The sequence below is a fragment of the Acanthaster planci genome, linkage group LG02 (genome assembly GCF_054643075.1).
Source record: "Acanthaster planci isolate LZ-2023a linkage group LG02, COTS_SCS, whole genome shotgun sequence".
Taxonomy (NCBI): domain Eukaryota; kingdom Metazoa; phylum Echinodermata; class Asteroidea; order Valvatida; family Acanthasteridae; genus Acanthaster; species Acanthaster planci.
In genome coordinates, this window is record NC_141778.1 from 28885800 (window position 1) to 28905555 (window position 19756).

The following is a 19756-nucleotide window of genomic DNA, read 5'->3' on the forward strand; positions in this document are numbered from 1 at the left end:
GCTGTATACTCAAGAACCTGACTCACAAGCAAAAAAGACAGATACTGGGCCGACACTCCCTGTACCATTGCTGTTACTCTTGGGCTGTATACTCAAGAACCTGACTCACAAGCAAAAAAGACAGATACTGGGCCGACACTCCCTGTACAATTGCTGTTACTCTTGGGCTGTATACTCAAGAACCTGACTCACAAGCAAAAAAGACAGATACTGGGCCGACACTCCCTGTACCATTGCTGTTACTCTTGGGCTGTATACTCAAGAACCTGACTCACAAGCAAAAAAGACAGATACTGGGCCGACACTCCCTGTACCATTGCTGTTACTCTTGGGCTGTATACTCAAGAACCTGACTCACAAGCAAAAAAGACAGATACTGGGCCGACACTCCCTGTACCATTGCTGTTACTCTTGGGCTGTATACTCAAGAACCTGACTCACAAGCAAAAAAGACAGATACTGGGCCGACACTCCCTGTACCATTGCTGTTACTCTTGGGCTGTATACTCAAGAACCTGACTCACAAGCAAAAAAGACAGATACTGGGCCGACACTCCCTGTACCATTGCTGTTACTCTTGGGCTGTATACTCAAGAACCTGACTCAAAAGCAAAAAAGACAGATACTGGGCCGACACTCCCTGTACCATTGCTGTTACTCTTGGGCTGTATACTCAAGAACCTGACTCACAAGCAAAAAAGACAGATACTGGGCTGACACTCCCTGTACCATTGCTGTTACTCTACTCAGATGTGAAGAAGTCCTGTGTGCCAACCTTACCTTGGTTTGACCCTTGAAAGATGGAAGTCCACACAATGTAGGTTGTGCCCTTTCTGGAAAACAGGTTTACAGGCATTTGTGGGTCAGGGTTATCAGAAGGAAGACCAGTCAGGGAAACCAACCATCAGCTCAAATCCAGCTTAGTAGAGTGGCTTACAGTGCAAGAAAGACAAGGATTTTCATAAGTACATAAAAGTGAACAAATTCTCCACATTAGGTAAGTGATGCTTCAACATAAAAGCATTGTTTGGTGCTGCACAGGGGTCTTTGCTGGTATTATTGACATCGGTGCGACATGGCTGAGCGACGTCAAACTGGGCATCTGCCAGAGCGCCTTCTGGTTGAATTGGGAACAGTGCTGCTGGGTGCAGAACAACACAGAGTTCGGGGATGATGATGACATCCGCTGCACCACGTGGTTCCAGTGGCACGAGCTCTTCGGCCTGGATGACCCGTTTGACATCAATGCGTACGTCGTCGCTTACTTGATGTTCGTGTTGTGGTCTCTGGTCATGGCGGCCTTGGCCGTGCTGCTCGTGCTGGCGTTTGCACCATATGCTTGTGGCTCTGGAATACCCGAGGTGAGAAATTTAGTTTGGGATCATTGTAACACTGGGTCAGATTGTGTCAAGGTGTATATTGGGAAAAATAGGATTCTGTGATAGCTACCGGTATGGCTGATGGAGAAGTATAAAAATGCAAGAAAGTTTAAGAGAGCTGCAGTCCAGCTTACTGGAGAGACTTTATTTACACTCGGAACTCACACCCCCGTTATAAGATACCATATTAAGAGAGTGACATTTCAGAATAGGGCTGATACAGCTTTTGGCAATCTCTGGAGAGCGGCTCAAAAATTTCTGGTTTTTCGTCCTGCACACAGAAAAAACTGATGGGCAAGGGAATAAGGACCATATCTGCATTTTGTATGGAGGAATGTTGGTTGAAATTGACCATGGGGTTGTACAAAGATTACATTACATCATTTCTCAGCAAGGGTGGACTAATCAGTGGGGATTCCCCACTTTGGTCATTCCTGAACTCGCTCATGATGAACATCAGTATCTTGGTATGCTCTGTGTGTATCCTGCTTGGAAAAAACGGAGTGCTGACGTGCACACCATGAGCAAGGGGATTTCATGAGTGTCACGTGTTGAGCATGCATTGGTCAGCTCAAGGCCAGTGAAAAGCTTGTTTTTTATTGTCACAAATTGCAAATGAGGGTTCTACAACACTCTGGAACCATAATGGTGAAGGTGACTCCAAAACATGCCAAGTTGGACATAGCTGATAATGATTGTCATCTGTTGATAACTATCATTATCAGCTAATAACCATTGTTTTCTGTGAATAACCATTGTTTTCTGTGAATAACCATTGTTATCCCCTGAAACCATCATCAGCTTATAACCATCATTGTCAGCTGATAACCATCGTTAATATCCATTTATAACCATACTTATCTGCTGATGTGCCATTCTTATCCACTGATTACCATCATTATCTGGTGATAACCACCAGTAGCCACTGATAACCCTTCATATCCACTGATAGCCCTTGTTAATCAGAGAAGAAACCATTTCCACAGAAAGGCCTAAATTCTTCTAAGTCTTGTCATTGCTTGCAACTTGAATAGCATTTGGCTCTGGCTGCTGACAGATATTAACTGTCTCTGATAATGTGAGGTAAGTAAAATGAAATCAGCATCAATGGCAGTTTTTCTGTGACAAAAAACGCTGGTGTTGGGTCATTCTTCTGAGTCGTAAGTTGAGATTGAATAAACATGTTTCCTGTTTTATGGTTTCCTACAGATCAAGACCATTTTGAGTGGATTCATCATGCGCGGCTTCTTCGGCAAGTGGACCCTGCTTATTAAGAGCATCACCATGATCCTGGTGGTAGGGGCGGGGCTTAGTCTGGGCAAGGAAGGGCCGCTGGTCCACGTGGCCTGTTGTTGTGGCAACCTCTTTGCCCACCTCATCCCCAAGTATGCCAAGAATGAGGCCAAGAAGAGAGAGGTAAACTGCTAGTCTTGATTCAAGGCTGTCAAAATTAGTTTCAGGTTCTTAACATTGCTGCTTAACTTGATTTGAGTATTAAGTAACAGGTGCGACAATGAGATTAGGCTCTAAGATGCAGAGTCTCAACTGCACGAGCACAGAAACTGTGATGCTTTTTCATGATGGGAGTAAGTGTTGGCAAGTACAAAGTAACAGCAGTGGCTCACTTTTCATGAGCTGAGGGCGGTCAACCACAGAAACCCAATTTCAACCATAATTTATAGGAAAACTACAGATTTCTTAAATTAAGCATTAGAGGTCTTCGGATAGGCCTGAATGTCTTCTTTCCAGTGACACCTTAATCATGTGCTCAGTGTCACAGTTGAATGAGTAACAATGCATTGTTGACTAGCAGGTGAAGCAGGTGAAAGTTGGCTTACACCCTACAGTAGATGATGCACATTTGAATGTGCTTAGGCCAACACAAACAAGTTGAATGTGTGTGTATACTATTGATACACCCTGTACAGAGCGTGAAATTACAGTCGGACATCGGACATTTTCCGAGAAGTTATTGTGTTTGTCCGAACAAAATCTCAGATGCTCGGACAAATTGTCTGACCAACATATCAATAACAGCTCTTAAAACATCAACACAATGTATAGGATTATGGTGTCTGATTTATTATTAGTTTTGTGTTAGAATTACGTTAATTACGCCCAAGGCATTCATCACGGCTGATCACTCATCACCGGCCCATGTCACCCAGCGCCACGCGTGTATGTATACTTTACTTGCACAGACATGAAATCGCCCCATAATTCGTTGCGCATCGTCAACATTCACGTTTCGCTGTCACAGTGGTGAAAACACATGTGCGAAACTCTATGCATTAAACAAAGCTGCTCTGGTTCCCGGTGCCACACCCATGCAAAAGAATGAGTAATGGAAATGCAGCAACCAGTACCAGTCTGTACATGCACTGAATGTACTGTACATAAACACTCTTCATCAGCCGTACATGTCACAAATGCAAAAGGCTGCAGGCCGGAAAGACATCGATGTTGCAAGAGGTTTTCTGCAAGTTAATTCACAGAACTTGGTCTCTTATATGTATGTATTTCTGTGTTCAAGAGCGTAATTTAAGATCTGTTGTTCTGCTCATGGCACAAGGTTTAGTGCCCGCTGGCCCAGATCATGCATCACGCACGTGATACACGGACATTGTTGGCCAGTTTGCCGTCGTGATTCTGTGAATTGTTCATAATTTTCTTGTGAATTGCCGTATGTAGAAATTTTCACATAGATTAAGACAGGTGTTCATCACTTTTTGAGATACTTTTGGAGGCTGTCGCCCCCACTGATGCCATTCAATCTGCACAAAGTTGCCCACAAACAAAAAAATCTTCCAATCTTCCGACCCAATTTTTGAGAGGCAGGCACAGCACAACTACATGTATTTTTTGGCCTAATAAAAGACTGCATTTATACAGCAGGCCTTGGTTAAACAACAATAATTGTGGATTCTGTGAAATCTTTGGCAAGTGTTGATACAATTCGAGCAAGTAAATTTATGACATGGCCTGCCCGATTGGGCAAACTAAAAAAATGTGCCCCAACAAGGATTGCTCAATGCGGCTGTATGTGCGGTTCTGGTAGTGGTAGGAAGAGGGGGGAAAAAATGAATTTTGACCCCTGACCCTGCACGCCACAACTCTACCTTTTATATAATATGGCAGATCAAAAGATGGTAATGGCAGAACTAAATTGATTGTGTTATGACATTTTGTCCGAGCACTTTTTTGGTCTAATTTTGCACTCTGCTGTATGTGTGTTAGAATTGTCTGACATTAAATGTGTTTTTAGAAAACTGACCGACAATAAATTTCATCATTCCAATGAAATTCATTGCTCTAATATCAGGAACGTTACATTTTCTATTTGACTTTTTATGTTTACTAGGTCCATTTTTCACAAAGAGGTCATTTTATATCCGTTTGCTTTACGATATATTTAGTGATCTTGTTTACACTCATAAGGAAACACTTTGAGTCTCTTTAGAGTTTCCAGACATCAAACCATTCTGAATTTGCAAAGATAACCAAGTGTTGTGTATTACATGTCTTTCCTATTTCAACAGATGCTGTCTGCCGCCTCAGCAGCGGGCGTGTCTGTTGCATTCGGTGCTCCTATTGGTGGGGTGTTATTCAGCTTAGAAGAGGTATGTTGTCTCAACTACCAGTGTGTGTTTACGTGTAGAGAAGTTTCTTTAAGTGGTGTCCTCTTTGGCCAGTTTTTATAGGCCTGAGAGAGTGGCTGAATCTAGTTGTCTGATTGGAACAATGCAATAATTTTTTGTTCTTAAAATCACTTTTTGTGCATAATGAAACTCTTCTTCAATGTACTGGTATGAAAGCTGTTTGAAGTCTTTTCGGTGTCAAGTGAATTGTAAAGTGCACTCTTATGAAATATTTGAAATCAACCAAACCTTTCCAGACAAGTGAGGGCTCTGTCAGCGTGATGTCAATCCGGGAAGAAACTTTTTAGTTTGCATGTTTTCATGTTCAAATTTTGAACCCCAGATTTGCTCTTTTAAAACATGGTTGAGAAAGGTTGCTCGCTGGCTGATTTCCATATACTTATACAATAAGAAGTTGCCAAAAGAAATAGAAGCCTTTATTGAGATTCAGTGCCTTCGATTACATCCCAGTCTTGCTCATGAATATGCAAACTCATATTTCCTTAAAACCAAAAAAGTCTCAAAATGCATATAGAAATGGGAAAGCCAAAATTGAAAGTAAGGTTAATTGAAACTCAAGGGCGCAATTCAAGGATTTTAGTAAATATTTGTATTTCATGGTCCTTTATAGCTAGTGTACACCAATCAGAAAATCTCCCAAATCGGACTACCGTATAATCCTGAAATATCTTACTTGAAAGAAAGTACATTACAGCCTCAATCAGTCTGTAAGATATTTCTGCCCAGAATGCTTTAATTTTGAGAAACAGACATTTTGTTCTCTTTTAAGAGTTCATTTCAAGATATGTGTGTTTTCTTTCACAAGCGTGTTTGTTTAAACAAACTACTTCCACGAGACTCTTCTGTGTTCTGCCAAGTGCTACATGTGACCATATAGACCAATCAGAGTGTCTGTTTAGACTCACCTTGCCTGATTCTCTACAGATAAGTTACTACTTTCCCCTGAAGACCCTGTGGCGGTCTTTCTTCTGTGCAATGATCGCGGCTTTCGTCCTGCAAGCCATCAACCCGTTTGGCAACGACCACGCCGTCAAGTTCTATGTGGAGTATGACACGCCCTGGTATTTCTTTGAAATTGGTCCCTTCATCCTGCTAGGAATCTTTGGGGTGAGTCTCTGTCTCAGATGCTTTGCAGGACCAAAGACGATTTGAGCGCGGAGAGAAGCATTTTTGCCAACCATTCTGATTCAATTGGAACTGTCCCGAGTTTGACGTTTTCAGACTGCAAAAAATTGGAACTTTCCCACTTCCATACAAAGAAAGAAGTAGAAATAAAATGCTCTGGCAAAAGACGGCACTATTGTAGAAAAAGAGGGCGCTATTTGCCGTGTCAAAATGGCAGCTGTTTATATGTGTGTACTGTACACATACATGTACATTAGCTTCACTTGTGTGGCTGGTTGTTTTGCTGTGGGCTTGGAAAATGGGTATTCCAATTTCTGATTTGTCAATATTGGTAGGTTGCGGTGTGCATCTATTGATTAGCAGGAACCATTTGTCCTTTTTAACCACTTCGTGCTGGGGCATTTTTCAACGTTGATGATGCTGCGCTGGCATGACTAGCATTTTTCCGTTTTCAAAATCCTTCAAAAATTCATCATTCCATTTAAGGGTCGTTTACGGCCGCACAAAGTAATCTGTAGGCACTACTCTAAGTTGACAGGTGGCCTTCATTGACGCCCGAGTATTTCAGCCAGGCCTGCAGCCTTGTAAACAGAGCCCGGATTGTGCGGTGTTATACAACTGTCTTTTATTCACACACCTGGATTAGTGCACTGCTGACCTCTTTTCAATAGGGGCCAGATTAGTGTGCAGCGGTGCTGTGTGGCTCATCGCTGCGGTGGTGGAGCGCTTTTGTCCCTGGTGGTAATCCGCTCGCTCTCAATGCCCCAAACCCTGGTATACAGTTTCAAAATAACGCTGGATTATCACCACTTTTGAGAGTGAAAAATGCCGGTAATGCCCAGCAGCCTGGTCTTTTGTTTGAAGTACGGTCTTTTGTTATAGGGCTCTGTTTCCTTTGTCCGAGTTCAGAGACCCCAGCCTTGCATATAAACCATACGGCTCCGATTTCGGAGTCCCTGGTTGGTAGTGGTTAACGTAAACAAAACGGGCATCTATTAATCAAGCTAGCTAATACCAAATTGGAAAAAGACCAAAGCATTCATCATAAATACATTTACATTGCTAATTCTGTCTTTACCCGTGACCTTTTGACATAAACTAGAAATGTGTTTAAGCATTCAGTGTGGCCTGGGTTTCATTTCAAAATGTTCCCATGAAAAGATGTCACAAGTCTGAATTTTTGCGTTGTCTGGAAAGTTACAAGGTAGTTTGTTGAGTTGGTACTCAGTCTGAAAATTGGGAACCGTTTCCTGGCACTAGCGGCAAGGTTCTAAGGTATTTGGTTCCGATGCATAGCCGTAATAGAGAGTGACAAACTTAGCTTTTTCTTTGACCCTTATTTGCCCTTCGGTGAGTGCACAGCACAGTGTTGACGTTTCAAGGTAAATAACTGAGGTACAGCAACCAAACTCTGCCATCACTGGCCTGTCGTAGGTTACGCACTGGCAGTGCGTGCAAGTAGGCCCGAAATTATTTGGACAGAATTTACGGAGCTTTTGAGTGGACACACATATATACCAGGTTCACATAAGAACGCATTCACACAGTTCAAATGTCGTCAGCGCATAAAGTCCACAAGTAAAATCACCAACAGCAGTTGTGATGTTTTTGACATTTTCTTTGGACATTGTCTCCAGTCAGATCTGCTCTTGGTCGGACAAATACCCTAAGTAGTTTGAAAAGGGTCAATGTCTGACCGTAATTTTCAGCTCTGCTGTGGGTTTGGGAGAAACAGTTGGGAGGGTCTGGCTAATGGACACACGTGTTGTAACCTTACAGGACTCAAAACCCACAATATGCAGAATTATAAGAATGATAAGATCTTCGGTCCAGTGGACAGGATGCCAGTGCTGCTGTGAAATTTGTTTTCTGTACATATGACCAATATTTATTTGCTATAGTTTCCAAATTGATAAATTGATATTTTGTTCTGGAACTTGTTGTCCAATGCAGGGACTGTATGGAGTTGCCTTCAACAGACTCAACTTGAAATGGTGCAAGCTACGCATGACATCCAGGCTGGGAAACTACCCAATTACAGAGGCAAGTTGACTTGGAAACATGAAGTGAACTAGATTTGAAAATAATATTCGCTGTCCCACATTGGTGTCGGTACAAGGAAAGATGCTACTGATTCTAAAAAAACAACAACCACTATTATGGTTTTGCACTCAATATTTTTCGTATTTTATTCTACTAAATTGTTCTTAAACTGTGAACATTTATTTTACCACAGCTTCTCACATGAGTCACTTTTTTTCCAGAACTGTCTTTGCTCTTGAAAAGTTTAAGAGCACAACCAAGGATTGTTAAGATGTGTTTTGTTTTCCAATGTGATATGTTCCTGGATAAGGTGTCTAGTGTTTCCTTCTACCTTATACAGGTATTATTGGTTGCCTTGGCAACAGCACTTCTCAGTTACCCCAATCCGTACTCCAGGCTCAACACCAGCCAGCTGATTGCAGCCTTGTTCCGTGAATGTGGCCCGCAAGATGCCATTGGCTTCTGGTGAGTCCCACCCTAGAACATCTGCATAGGAACTTTTTGCCCTGAGCAAGAATAAGAGAGGGCGCTCTGTTCCTTAGCAGCAATATCTCTTCAGGCGGCTGCACTGCCTGTATTGCATTTGTATTACACTTTTGGGAGCTTTTGATCTTGTAGTTAGGGTTTGAAACTCTCAATCGTGGGGTCAGGGGTCCCACTCAGCTTTGACCTACATTTTGACCTTGAACAGAACTTTTCGCCCCTATTTGCTTCTCTCCAACCAGCAGAATAAATGGGTCCCTGTGAGGACAGAGATGGTCATTGCGTTTGATTAGCCTCTCATGTCTGAAATGGCATTATCAAGCTGAACACTCCTCAGGGAGCTGAGACCCCCCCTTTTTTAGAACTAATAGGGGGCCTAACGAGCAGGGATAGTGATAGTACATCATAGAATGAATGCCCTTTAGCTCTCAAACAGAAGCACCTAACCAAATCTCCTTTGTTTGCCCTACACTTGACCACAAGAAGGGGAAAAAATGTGGTCTCTTTCTGGCATCAAAATCCTTAAAGTGATATTAAAATATCTCCCTGAAATATCTAAAACGTCTCCATTAAAGGTAGCTATAATTACCTACAATGCGTCTCTGTAGGATACGGTAGATATAATCTCTCATTGAGATGTGAAGTATTTCACCCGGTGTGAGGACATTATGTTGATTGCAATGAGAATCTCCACTGTGACATGTTATTATTTTCAATGTTAAACAGTGATTACAATCGTACCTATGCCCGAACCGACCGTGAGTGGTACCCGTCAGCGATGGCTCAGCCAGGTCTGGTAGCCGCCATGTGGCAGCTTCCAGTAGCCATGATACTACAGGGCATCCTGACAGTCTTTACCTTTGGGCTGAAGGTAAGCAAAAGATTATTCTGCTTGGATGGAAGGCTTTTCCTGAGGTTTGACACAAAGCATTTATGGGCAGCAAACGGATAAACCATTAACCCCTTCACGGAGGAATTATTTTGACCGCGACTGCTGGGCTGTGGTATGCTCTAAATGGAGGGCTTTGTCCAGCAGCAGGCCCCGTTGAACCAGCAGCTGCTTGGTGAATAGATTGTACCCAGTATGTGTGGTATGCACTAATCCTCACACAATGGTGCGGGGTAGCAGTCCTCCGTAGCGAAGGGGTTAATGGTGGAAATAGGGAGAAGTGTATTCCAAGATATTTTCAAACAAAATTCATAACCCTCATCCCCTTTCCTCCTGGTTATAATTCCCTCGCTTTTTATTTTCTTTCTTGCCTGTAGTGCTCATTTTTTCCTGGGGCAACACTTGTGGTAGTGGCAGTAAAAGACCCGGTTAAGCATTATATATATAATAATATAATATTTAGCCTTATTGACCTTTGACCTTTCCAGGTACCAGCTGGTCTCTTCATTCCTACAATGGCTGTTGGTGCAATAGGAGGGCGCATGGTCGGGATAGCAATGGAGCAGCTTGCGATGTATGCTTGTCTTTGTAAACCTGGTTATTATTTACCAATAACCTTGGGATATAAATTGTAATTTTTGCTACAAAAGTGCATCATCTATGGAACCGTACGGATTTTATGTTGCATAACTCATGAGAGCCAAGGGAACATGACTCACATACTACTTTGGTTACCAATTTTTAACTGAATGTGCACAAATGTTTCCCCTGTTGCGTTTATGTAAAACCAACTGAGCCTTTGCAACTTGTGAAAACATACCTTTCAGTAGGGACATAGGAACAAAAACGTTGCCAACATTCATGGAGCAGTATTTCACTGGATATTTATGCAACTGTCATACAAATTGATACACATTGTTTTTTTGAGTGGGTCCCGGTCAGACAGTGTTTTGCAAATTTCTCTGCTCGTTGTGTTCTGCATTTCTGTGTTCATATATGTGTTTATCAGCCAGTAGCGATCGTTTGTAAACTAAAATTTTTCTATTGTTCTCATCACCTCTAGCCAACACCCAGACCTAACAATTTTCACAGGGTGTTTCAATGGCGGCAAATGCATCACTCCTGGCCTGTATGCTATGGTTGGGGCGGCAGCCACCCTGGGTGGAGTAACTCGTATGACCAGTAAGTTGTTTGGTTGATAGTCCATGCCAAGGTTGTCAGCAAGTACGAAGGAAATCTTGTGGGAAAAAAACTGTGTGTGTGTGATAAGTGATGTAGAGCCTTTAGCTCCAGTAATTGTGGATGCCTGCACTTCATATTAACTGTTTGGCATGTCTGGTTGATCTGCTCTATTTGTGCAATCTATGCATAATCCCTTGATTTTGCTGTTTGATCTGTTCTCAATTTTACCTTTAGACAATGACATTTTTTCATCTAATTCATGGTTTTGGAAGAGTATTTCAAAAAAGGTAGTTAAGTCAGAAATTTCATAGAGGATTGACTGATAGCGCAGTGTGATTGCTCAATCATGCTTCGTTGAATGATAATGCCCATCGTTGACTGATAATGCCCAACGTAAATATCCCTTGTTATTCCTTGCTGAAGATTCACGTGTGTTTTTTGCCGACTGTCCATTTGTAGTTTCCCTAGTGGTCATCATGTTTGAGCTGACCGGTGGTCTAACCTACATCGTGCCTCTCATGATTGCCTGTATGGTCAGTAAGTGGGTAGCCGATGCGTTCGGCAAGGACGGAATGTATCCTTTTTTCAGCAGTAAATTGTCCATTTGCAAACATGGCAGCGTCTGACACAACATGGTAGATAGGCGGACACATTGGAGTAGCGTTTGGCTGAAGCAATTTCTTAAAAAAAATTGTAACAGTACCTTACTTTAACTTTTAAGCCGCCCTTTCTCATAAATGTTTGTAGTGAACACATTTTGGGTTCATAATTTGGACAAAAAAAACCTTTGAACTGAATGGCGTCTTACCTAAATAGCATCACAGCATCAGTGCTCTCAGTTGTCTAGAAAAACTTGACATTCTAAAGAAGCGCAGTGGGCCAGTCTGGTATTCCAACAAAACATGTTCAAACTAAAGCACCTAAAGAAGTCATTTGGATGTGCGTGCGAGTCTGCCGTTCAGCGTTGGCCCAATGCTGAGTCGTGCATGAGCTTGTTCCCGAATGACCTTGCTTTGTCATAAATGCTCGACTGGCTCATTTTTCAACACACTCAACCCAAAAAGGATGTCAAATTGACTTTACATACTGTAGAAGGGAACGTGATTGCACAGAAAATGTGCCTCGTAAATCACCTCGTAAGCGCAAACATCAATGAAGGGACTGACGAAATGGCCTCAGTACTCACTTTTATGCAATCCGATCATGTTATTTATGGCAACTGGACATCTCATATAGGTTCTGTACACAGACAACATAGGGAGGTGTTTTATGAACTCAGCAGCCATCCATTCCAGCAACACACGACATTCATGTGCTCATATGTGGTTCAGAGAATATGCATGTGAGCTTTACAAATCTGGTCAATTCCAGTGTAACAGACATGACATTCAGACATTTTTTTTTCCAATTCAAATCATCGCTCAATAGAATTGGCAGTCTCTCAACAATTTTTATTGAGTTTATCAGACACATTTAACTATTAGTAACATACACATTAAATTTCACACAATTTTATTGAACAGTTGTAGAGAAACGTCACACAATGTGAGCGTAGCTCACATGACACAAAATAGGCAAGGCATTTTGACCTACTCTTAATTATGAAAATTCCTGTGAATTTTTGGATAGAATGCACCTGGTTTGGGTATTAATTAAACTTTAAGGTCATGCTTTAAACCTTAAGGTCATGCTTTAAACCTTAAGGTCATGCTTTAAACCTTAAGTTCATGCTTTAAACCTTAAGGTCATGCTTTAAACCTTAAGGTCATGCTTTAAACCTTATAGTCATGCTTTAAACCTTAAGGTCATGCTTTAAACCTTAAGGTCATGCTTTAAACCTTAAGGTCATGCTTTAAACCTTAAGGTCATGTTTTAATCTTACAGTCATCTTTTTGAACAGTTTTACATTGCATTCTTTTTCCATAGGTCAAAATGTAGCGTAACGGATGACACATTTAGCCTAACAGACATGACAGTTTTGTCCATTTTTTGTGAGCTAACATAATTTTTTATTTCAAGGTGTGGCAGATATTTTAGTGTTTCATAGTAAGGTTAAAAGATGGGAACAGACATGGTATTCTGTGATATCTCATATATTTTGGGAGGGGTTGGTTTTTTTCAGTATTTACAATACAAAAAGAAATATAAAGCAAACTTGCTTCTGCACCAGCTAGCTACAATTAATGAGAAATTTCCACTTACTACCACCCACCATACCAAAACAGTGATTTTTTTCTCTATGACTAATAGTATTTGACAGATCGTATTAATATACTAGTGTAATGGACATGACACCCTTGTGAAGTGAACTGTATTTTTACTTCTTTGTTTCAATACTACTACTACCGAATGTTCTTAAACAACACATCTAAAGTTCTTTTTGCAGGTTTTAGTGACCTAACAGCTATACTATTGTACATGGAATACAGTGCTTAGAGGACCAAAAGAGGTTGGAATGGGATTGTGTAACAGGGACCAGGTTCGCAAGATCATCTGAACATTTTTGTGGAATTGCCCATCTTTAGTGTACTTGTGTGGGCACCAGACATACACTGTCACTCTCACGGAGCGTCACCCAAGTCTGGAATCTTTCCATTGGCATCTCTGATCCTTAACTGTCATCCAGCTATGACGGTCACATACACCTGAATGGCTACCCTTTCTTAGACAGCAAGCAAGAGTTCATGCGCACGACACTGGCATCAGACGTGATGTCTCCAAGGTAAACAGTTCATTTGCACATACATAAACAAAACTGTAATTGCTTCTTATCCCTTCCTCTCTGCTGTCTTCTATAGGCTTCTAAGCCACAGTGCCTACGGTGCTTTTGAGAATCTTTGGTTTCATTACCCATTTTATGATTGATAATTGGTAACAACTAGAAATGATATTTTTATTCGCTCTGACTAGTGTACAGACTTTGACTCTGTTGTACTACAAAACAATACCTAACCCAGTCAAACTTTACGATGCCTTTTGCCTTTTGACCCCGGACTCTTAAGCCATCCCCGCAGAAACAAAAGTAAAGTTGCCCTTTTTCTGGTACCAAAAATAACTTTCCAATTTTGTGTTCGTCCTATTTGATAACAGAGTGACTCCCAAATGGCACATTTGCTTAATGGGAAAAGGTTTCCTGTATTGTTGTAACCATTGATCCTGTGAGCTCACCAAACTCATCAGTTCACAGTTTGTTGTTTCCTCAGGCGAACTGACCCTCCACTGTGCACAATCACCATGGATACAATGACAGTTGAAGAGCTAGGTGAGGATACATAAGTAGTCTGTGTAAACTCTTTTTTCCCCCTGGACGACCTTTTTGTGCATATTTTTGCTTGAACTTTACAAATCTTCCAGTGATCAGCCGCTGTTCTTTAGCCCAATTAGGAACATTCTGTGCGCGGGAATATTCACAGGGTGTGAAGCCCCTTCAGAGTTCTTCAAAGGCAGGGTTCAGACGTTTGACCATGTAGAATGTTCTTACTGACTCGGAACCAGACGTACATCTACCATTGTCAAAGACCAAGACCACAGTGCCACACACAGTATTTATGTAGTAGCCAAGCCTCCACGGCTTCATGAATGGCAGAAAGAACGAAAACAATCATTGAGCTAATATCCAGTGCTGGATTAGCATGGTTGTGCACTGCACAAGGGGTAAATTTGATGAGTATACGTGAAAGCAACCCTCACTGTCTACTTTACCATGTATTGTTGCCAGCAAGACACTGGCTTAATACTAAAATGGTTGCCATTTTCAGAGAAGATTTGAAGGTTTGCATGGTAAAGATAGCAATAGTGGCGTGGTTTGCGGAGACACCATGTGATCTATCTGTTCCATGAGCACTTGAGACTTGAGGACTGCGACTAACTTGAGTTAACGATTGGTAATGTTGGTTGGTTTTGTAGTATCACAGTTTTTCATGGTGGAGTCAGTTTTGAACCACTTCGCGCCGGTGGTAGTTATCAATGTTGGTGATGCTGGGACGGGATAATTATTTTTTTCTGTTTTCAAAATTCTTTAAAAATTCATATTTTCATTTACTGGACACTTACACCCACACGAAGGAAGGTCTGGTTTTTACTCTAATCTGACTGACAACATCTATTGACACAGGAGTATTTCAGTCAGGCCTGCAGCCATGTAAAAAGAGCCCAGATTGTGCTGTGTTACGCAATTTTCTTTTGTCACGAACCTGGCACAGTGCGCTGCTGACCTCTTTTCAATAGGGTCCAGATTAGCGTGCAGCGGTACTGTGTGGCTCGTCGCTGCGGTGGTGGAGTGCTTTTGTCTCCAGTGGTAATCCGCTCGCGCTAAATCCCCAAAACCGTGGTATACTGTTTCAAAACAAGGCTGGATTATCTCCACTATTGAGAGTGAAAAAATATTGGTAATGCCCAGCAGCCTGGTCTTATGAGTACAGTCTTTTGTAACAAGGCCCAGTTCCCTTTGTCCAATTTCAGAGACCCCGGCCACTTGTATAAAGAATACGTGTCCGGTACCGGAAACCCAGGCGGCAAGTGGTTAACACTAAGGCCTGTTTATAGTCAATGTTGTGAGGATGATTGCCGGATGCTGATGGTTGTCAAGCACTTGAGCCCTTTGAGCAGTTGTTAGTTGTGTGACCGTCTCATGTTAATTGTTCTAAGTGTCAAAGGCTATGTAAAGTGTAGAAGGCATAATATTGTTGGGTGTAAGAACACGTGAGAACAGACTCAACAAGAAGTTAGGTCAGTGACCATGTCAAAGTTCATTTGTGGATTTTTCATGGCGTTGCCAGTGTCCTTTACTGGCAATCCAATAACCCCTACAAGATAATGGCATGTCGATTTTCAGTCACTTGACCAAGCGTAAAGTGGCCTTTTGAATTCCCTATGAGAGGCATGTTTCCTGAAGCAATTGCAAATGAGCAGTGGTCATGCAGCTGCTATCGGTGGAGTCTACTCCTTTTTCATATGGTACCAGCATGACTATTATTTATTCAACCAAAACAAAAGAACAAAGTTGTATAAACAGTGAACATACAAGCAAAACATTGCAAAAATTTACCAGGCTGAACTACGAATACAAAATCAGACAAATGAGAGAGAGTTATACAGGAGTTCAGATGTGAATACTGCAGATGGAATGCACCTGAATGCATACAACCATAGGAGAAAAAACAATTTTTGCAATTGTTAGTTTGGAAATCAATTGATTGTAGGTTTTATAATAGGCATTTTTTTTTAACAGTGACAGAACAAAACTGAAACTGGAAAGTGTTCTTTGACGAATAACAATGAACCTTGCATTGTTGTTTGTATTGCAGAAAACTTGACGATTGAAACTCGGTTCAACACCTACCCTGTTATCGTGTCCAAGGACTCGCAGCGTCTGGTGGGCGTGGTTTACAGGAAAGAGCTCGTCCATGCATTGAGTGAGTGGCAGTTTGACTGTGGGAGTGTCATTGTTCAGAACATGTTTGAGTGCACAGTCAGAGTAAGGCTGATGAAACTAACCTCTCATGGACGGATTTCATGTTGTGGAATCTGCTGTTGGAATACCGAACTGGTTCATTGTGCATACTTTTTGGGATTTGTTTTCTGTGAGCAGAGCAAGCCAGGAAGACCCAACCAGATATCGTCAGCCAATCCAAGGTGTACTTTACCAGGAAGGTGCCCAAGTTCCAGGTTCCTGGCATCCCCCACCACCTCAGCTTGCTCAGCATCCTGGATGGGGTGAGTCAGGGGGCCATACTCTCGCCGGGGTTGCTGAGTCACAAATACAGCATCTCACCCACTGTTGTGCAAAATGACTGCCTTTGTGTTAGCCATTCTGAGAAGTTGCTTGGATCAGTATCTTTGCCGTAGTGACTGCACTTTGAATGTACAGTCATTCTGTGTCTGAATTACCTGTAGCCCTTGAACTTAACCCTTTGACGTCAGGACTTTTTCTGAAAGCCGACTCAGAGAATTCCAGCCTCGCTTGAACACGAAGGTCACCTGCCAAACTGCAAATTCTCGGTTTGTGGCCCTGCGTGCTCTGCACGCTTTGATTTACACAGTGAAAGGGCTCACTGTTCATTGGGGATGCGGCTCTACTCACGCTTCCACATTCCTGTTGCCTCTTTTCAAAGTGGGGTCCATTGTGAAGCTGGTGATTATAATGCAAAATCGGTCTTTTCATTTCTTGGCAACACACAAAGGCCAATTACCATATATACAAGAGCCAGGGTATGCCTTCTTTCACTGTGTTCGCTCGAGAATGGGCCAAGAATAATATCTGAAAAGTGGGCTGAGGGATCTCAATTTTTACGGCGGCTCCTACCGCTTCCCAATGAGAAGGGGTTAATGTGATGTATGTTGTACTTCTGTAGTGTGTGGCACACGTGAATTAGCTTGTTTACAGTTTGGAGGAAGTTACAGAAAAGAAAAACAATTAATATTTGCCGTCAGTGATTTCTTCCATCCTCTCTTGGAATATCCCATCACAATTGCACAGCAGGTCAAAGGTTGTTTTCATACCACACTTCTCTTTGAGTACTAATGGTATAGTGTTTATTTAGCGCCTCGTAATTGATGGTCTCGGAGTACTTCACAATCATTACCCCCATTCATTGGGCCACAGAATCAGTTTTCTACAGCAGCTTTAGATCAGCACCTTGATGTCTACCCTCAGTGGTACCCATTTTTACTTGCTGGTAAAGAGAGTGGCAATTGTAGTAATGTGTCTTGCCTAGGAACACATGCAGCATGGTACCCTTGGCATTCAGGAGGATGTACCATTGTATGTGAGTCTAACACCTGACCCATTGGACCACAACATTCTGTACTTGTTTTGTGCTTCAGTTCTTACTCCCGTAGGCTCTGAAATAGAAGCATTTTCAGTGAACCTCTGATCTAGAATTCACACCCTGGAAATGTTTTTGTCCTTTACAGAGTCCTGTTACTATCACTGACCAGACCCCGATGAGCACCGTTGTGGACATGTTCAAGAAACTTGGCATCAGAACCTGCCTTGTCACACACAATGGGTGAGTGTAAAATTAATGTGTAATCAAATAGCAGACAGCAGTCTATCTGCTGGTTCCAGTTTTAATAGCATTTGCTAGTACTGTATAAATCATAAGTGCAGAATCAAAAAGTGGGAACTTACGTACATTTTGAAAATTTATGCTTAATGCTGTACATTAACCACTTTGTGCAGGGCAGAGATATTGATGTTCATGCCTCTGGATTGGGCGCTTTTTCATTTTTTTTCTGTTTTCGAAATTCTTCAAAAATTCCTATCTTCATTTACTGGACGTGTACACCCAAAAGAATGACCGTCCCGTGGTGACTCCAATATGACAGGCAACCTCCATTGCCGGGTAAGGGCAACAGCCGTGTATGCCGCCCAGTAAAGAGCCCCCATTATGTCCCATAATTTCCACTTTGTTCGGTGAATTAGCCCAGTGCGTTGCTATGCTGGACAGCTGGTGTTGCTGTGCAGAGCGCGTGGACCGTGACCTTGAACCGGGCCATTCATCAGGCATACCGCCACGATGGATGCTGCACAACGATTCCATAAGTGCACAGCAGTATTGTATCGCTAATCGCTTTTGTCCCTGCTGATAATCCATGGACGCTGGCAGCAGCAAATAGTGATAATGTTTCAAAACAATGACAGGTCAATATAAATATATGTTGGGTAAAGGCAAAAGCCGTATTTAAATGACAGATCACCTCTGTAAATGGCCAGCACTCTACACTGACCGTGTACGAACCTTCATTGGCAAGTCCCACCAGCTCAGTCTTTTGTTTTCAAGTTCAGTCACCCCGGCCATGAATAAAGGCCTAGATTCCCGGTCCAGTGAACCCATTGTGGCCCATCAATGATGGAATTACCTTTGCTGATGGCCCAAACTTTTGACTGACAACGAGTAAACTTTTTTCTAAAAATGCCCAGCAACTCTTTTTTTTTTAAAAGAAAGATCCAATTTTGGGCACCCCAGCCTCATGGGCCATGCACCGTGTCTCTGGTACCCCCCTTCCCCGGCGTGAAGCAGTTAAGGCAGTGAGGAATGGATTATTTGCTGTAGCATAATAAATGGGAGAGGCCAATCATGAACTTGTTGGTGGTGTAAAATGTGAATTAGCCCAATAGATTTCATTTACATGTGCCCCCCTCAACCAACGCTGTTGTAGTCTAGACCCCTGTATGACCATTGCGGGCCACTAAAACATCACAAGGTCATCACTATGCCATCACAAAACCAACACAAGCCCATCAAAAGACCACCCCAGGACCAACAGAGATCACCACAGGACCAATGTAAGACCTCCAGTCTAATATCAAATCATGAGTTGTTCAAATGAACAATGTTCAAATAAACTGCAACAAAACAATTGCTTTGCAATTTTTTTACCTGATTACTTGTGACTGGTCTTGTGAGTGGTCTTACATCCGGTCTTGTACCTCGTCTTGTCACAGGCTTGACTGCCGTGGTCAGTTCAGGCATTTTACCACCACTCAGTTGCTTTTTATGCGCGCTTGGAATAAAGTTATGTTTGAAGGTCCCAGGGTGCATTATTTGGTAAACCTCAGCCCCTGGCTACAACTCTTGCAAAGTACATGGTCAGTGACAATCATTCGAATGTGAGTGGTTCCCTCCGTGCCAGTGGTGCGACCGCGCCTCAGGGCCTGGTTCCAAATGATTGACAAGATGGTCCAACAAAACCAACTATGGTAGACTACAGTCAACATTCGAACCAATCAGTGACATCTTGAGATGTACGGTATCAGCACTTTGACTGATTGAATGTTATAAAGGCTTTGGCATTCCTAGATGGAAATAAGCCTTTTGCGAGTTAAATTTGAATAAGCCTGGTACACTGAGCTATCTGTTTGCACATAAACATAACAATTTGAATCCCCACGACTAAAGACGTTTTCTTTGTTACAGTGTGACAGTGGCACTATGGCACTTGCATGAACACGTGTGCCCCTTCCTATGGAAAAATACATTTCACAGAAGAGC

At 42.2% G+C, this 19756-nt stretch overlaps 1 protein-coding gene across 6 annotated transcripts in view; it reads left to right on the plus strand.

The window, feature by feature from the left end:
* LOC110977162 (H(+)/Cl(-) exchange transporter 4-like) overlaps window positions 1–19756 on the plus strand; it is a 35837-nt gene that overhangs the window by 12705 nt on the left and 3376 nt on the right. For all 6 annotated transcript variants that reach the window (XM_022231033.2, XM_022231037.2, XM_022231035.2 and 3 more), the window contains 15 exons: window positions 1042–1361; window positions 2589–2795; window positions 4919–4999; window positions 5963–6145; window positions 8117–8206; window positions 8547–8671; window positions 9416–9560; window positions 10067–10152; window positions 10642–10760; window positions 11220–11334; window positions 13387–13482; window positions 13964–14022; window positions 16067–16174; window positions 16351–16475; window positions 17676–17770. In XM_022231033.2, coding sequence (XP_022086725.2) covers window positions 1042–1361; window positions 2589–2795; window positions 4919–4999; window positions 5963–6145; window positions 8117–8206; window positions 8547–8671; window positions 9416–9560; window positions 10067–10152; window positions 10642–10760; window positions 11220–11334; window positions 13387–13482; window positions 13964–14022; window positions 16067–16174; window positions 16351–16475; window positions 17676–17770 — 1954 coding nt within the window. The remainder of the gene's footprint in view (window positions 1–1041; window positions 1362–2588; window positions 2796–4918; window positions 5000–5962; window positions 6146–8116; window positions 8207–8546; window positions 8672–9415; window positions 9561–10066; window positions 10153–10641; window positions 10761–11219; window positions 11335–13386; window positions 13483–13963; window positions 14023–16066; window positions 16175–16350; window positions 16476–17675; window positions 17771–19756) is intronic.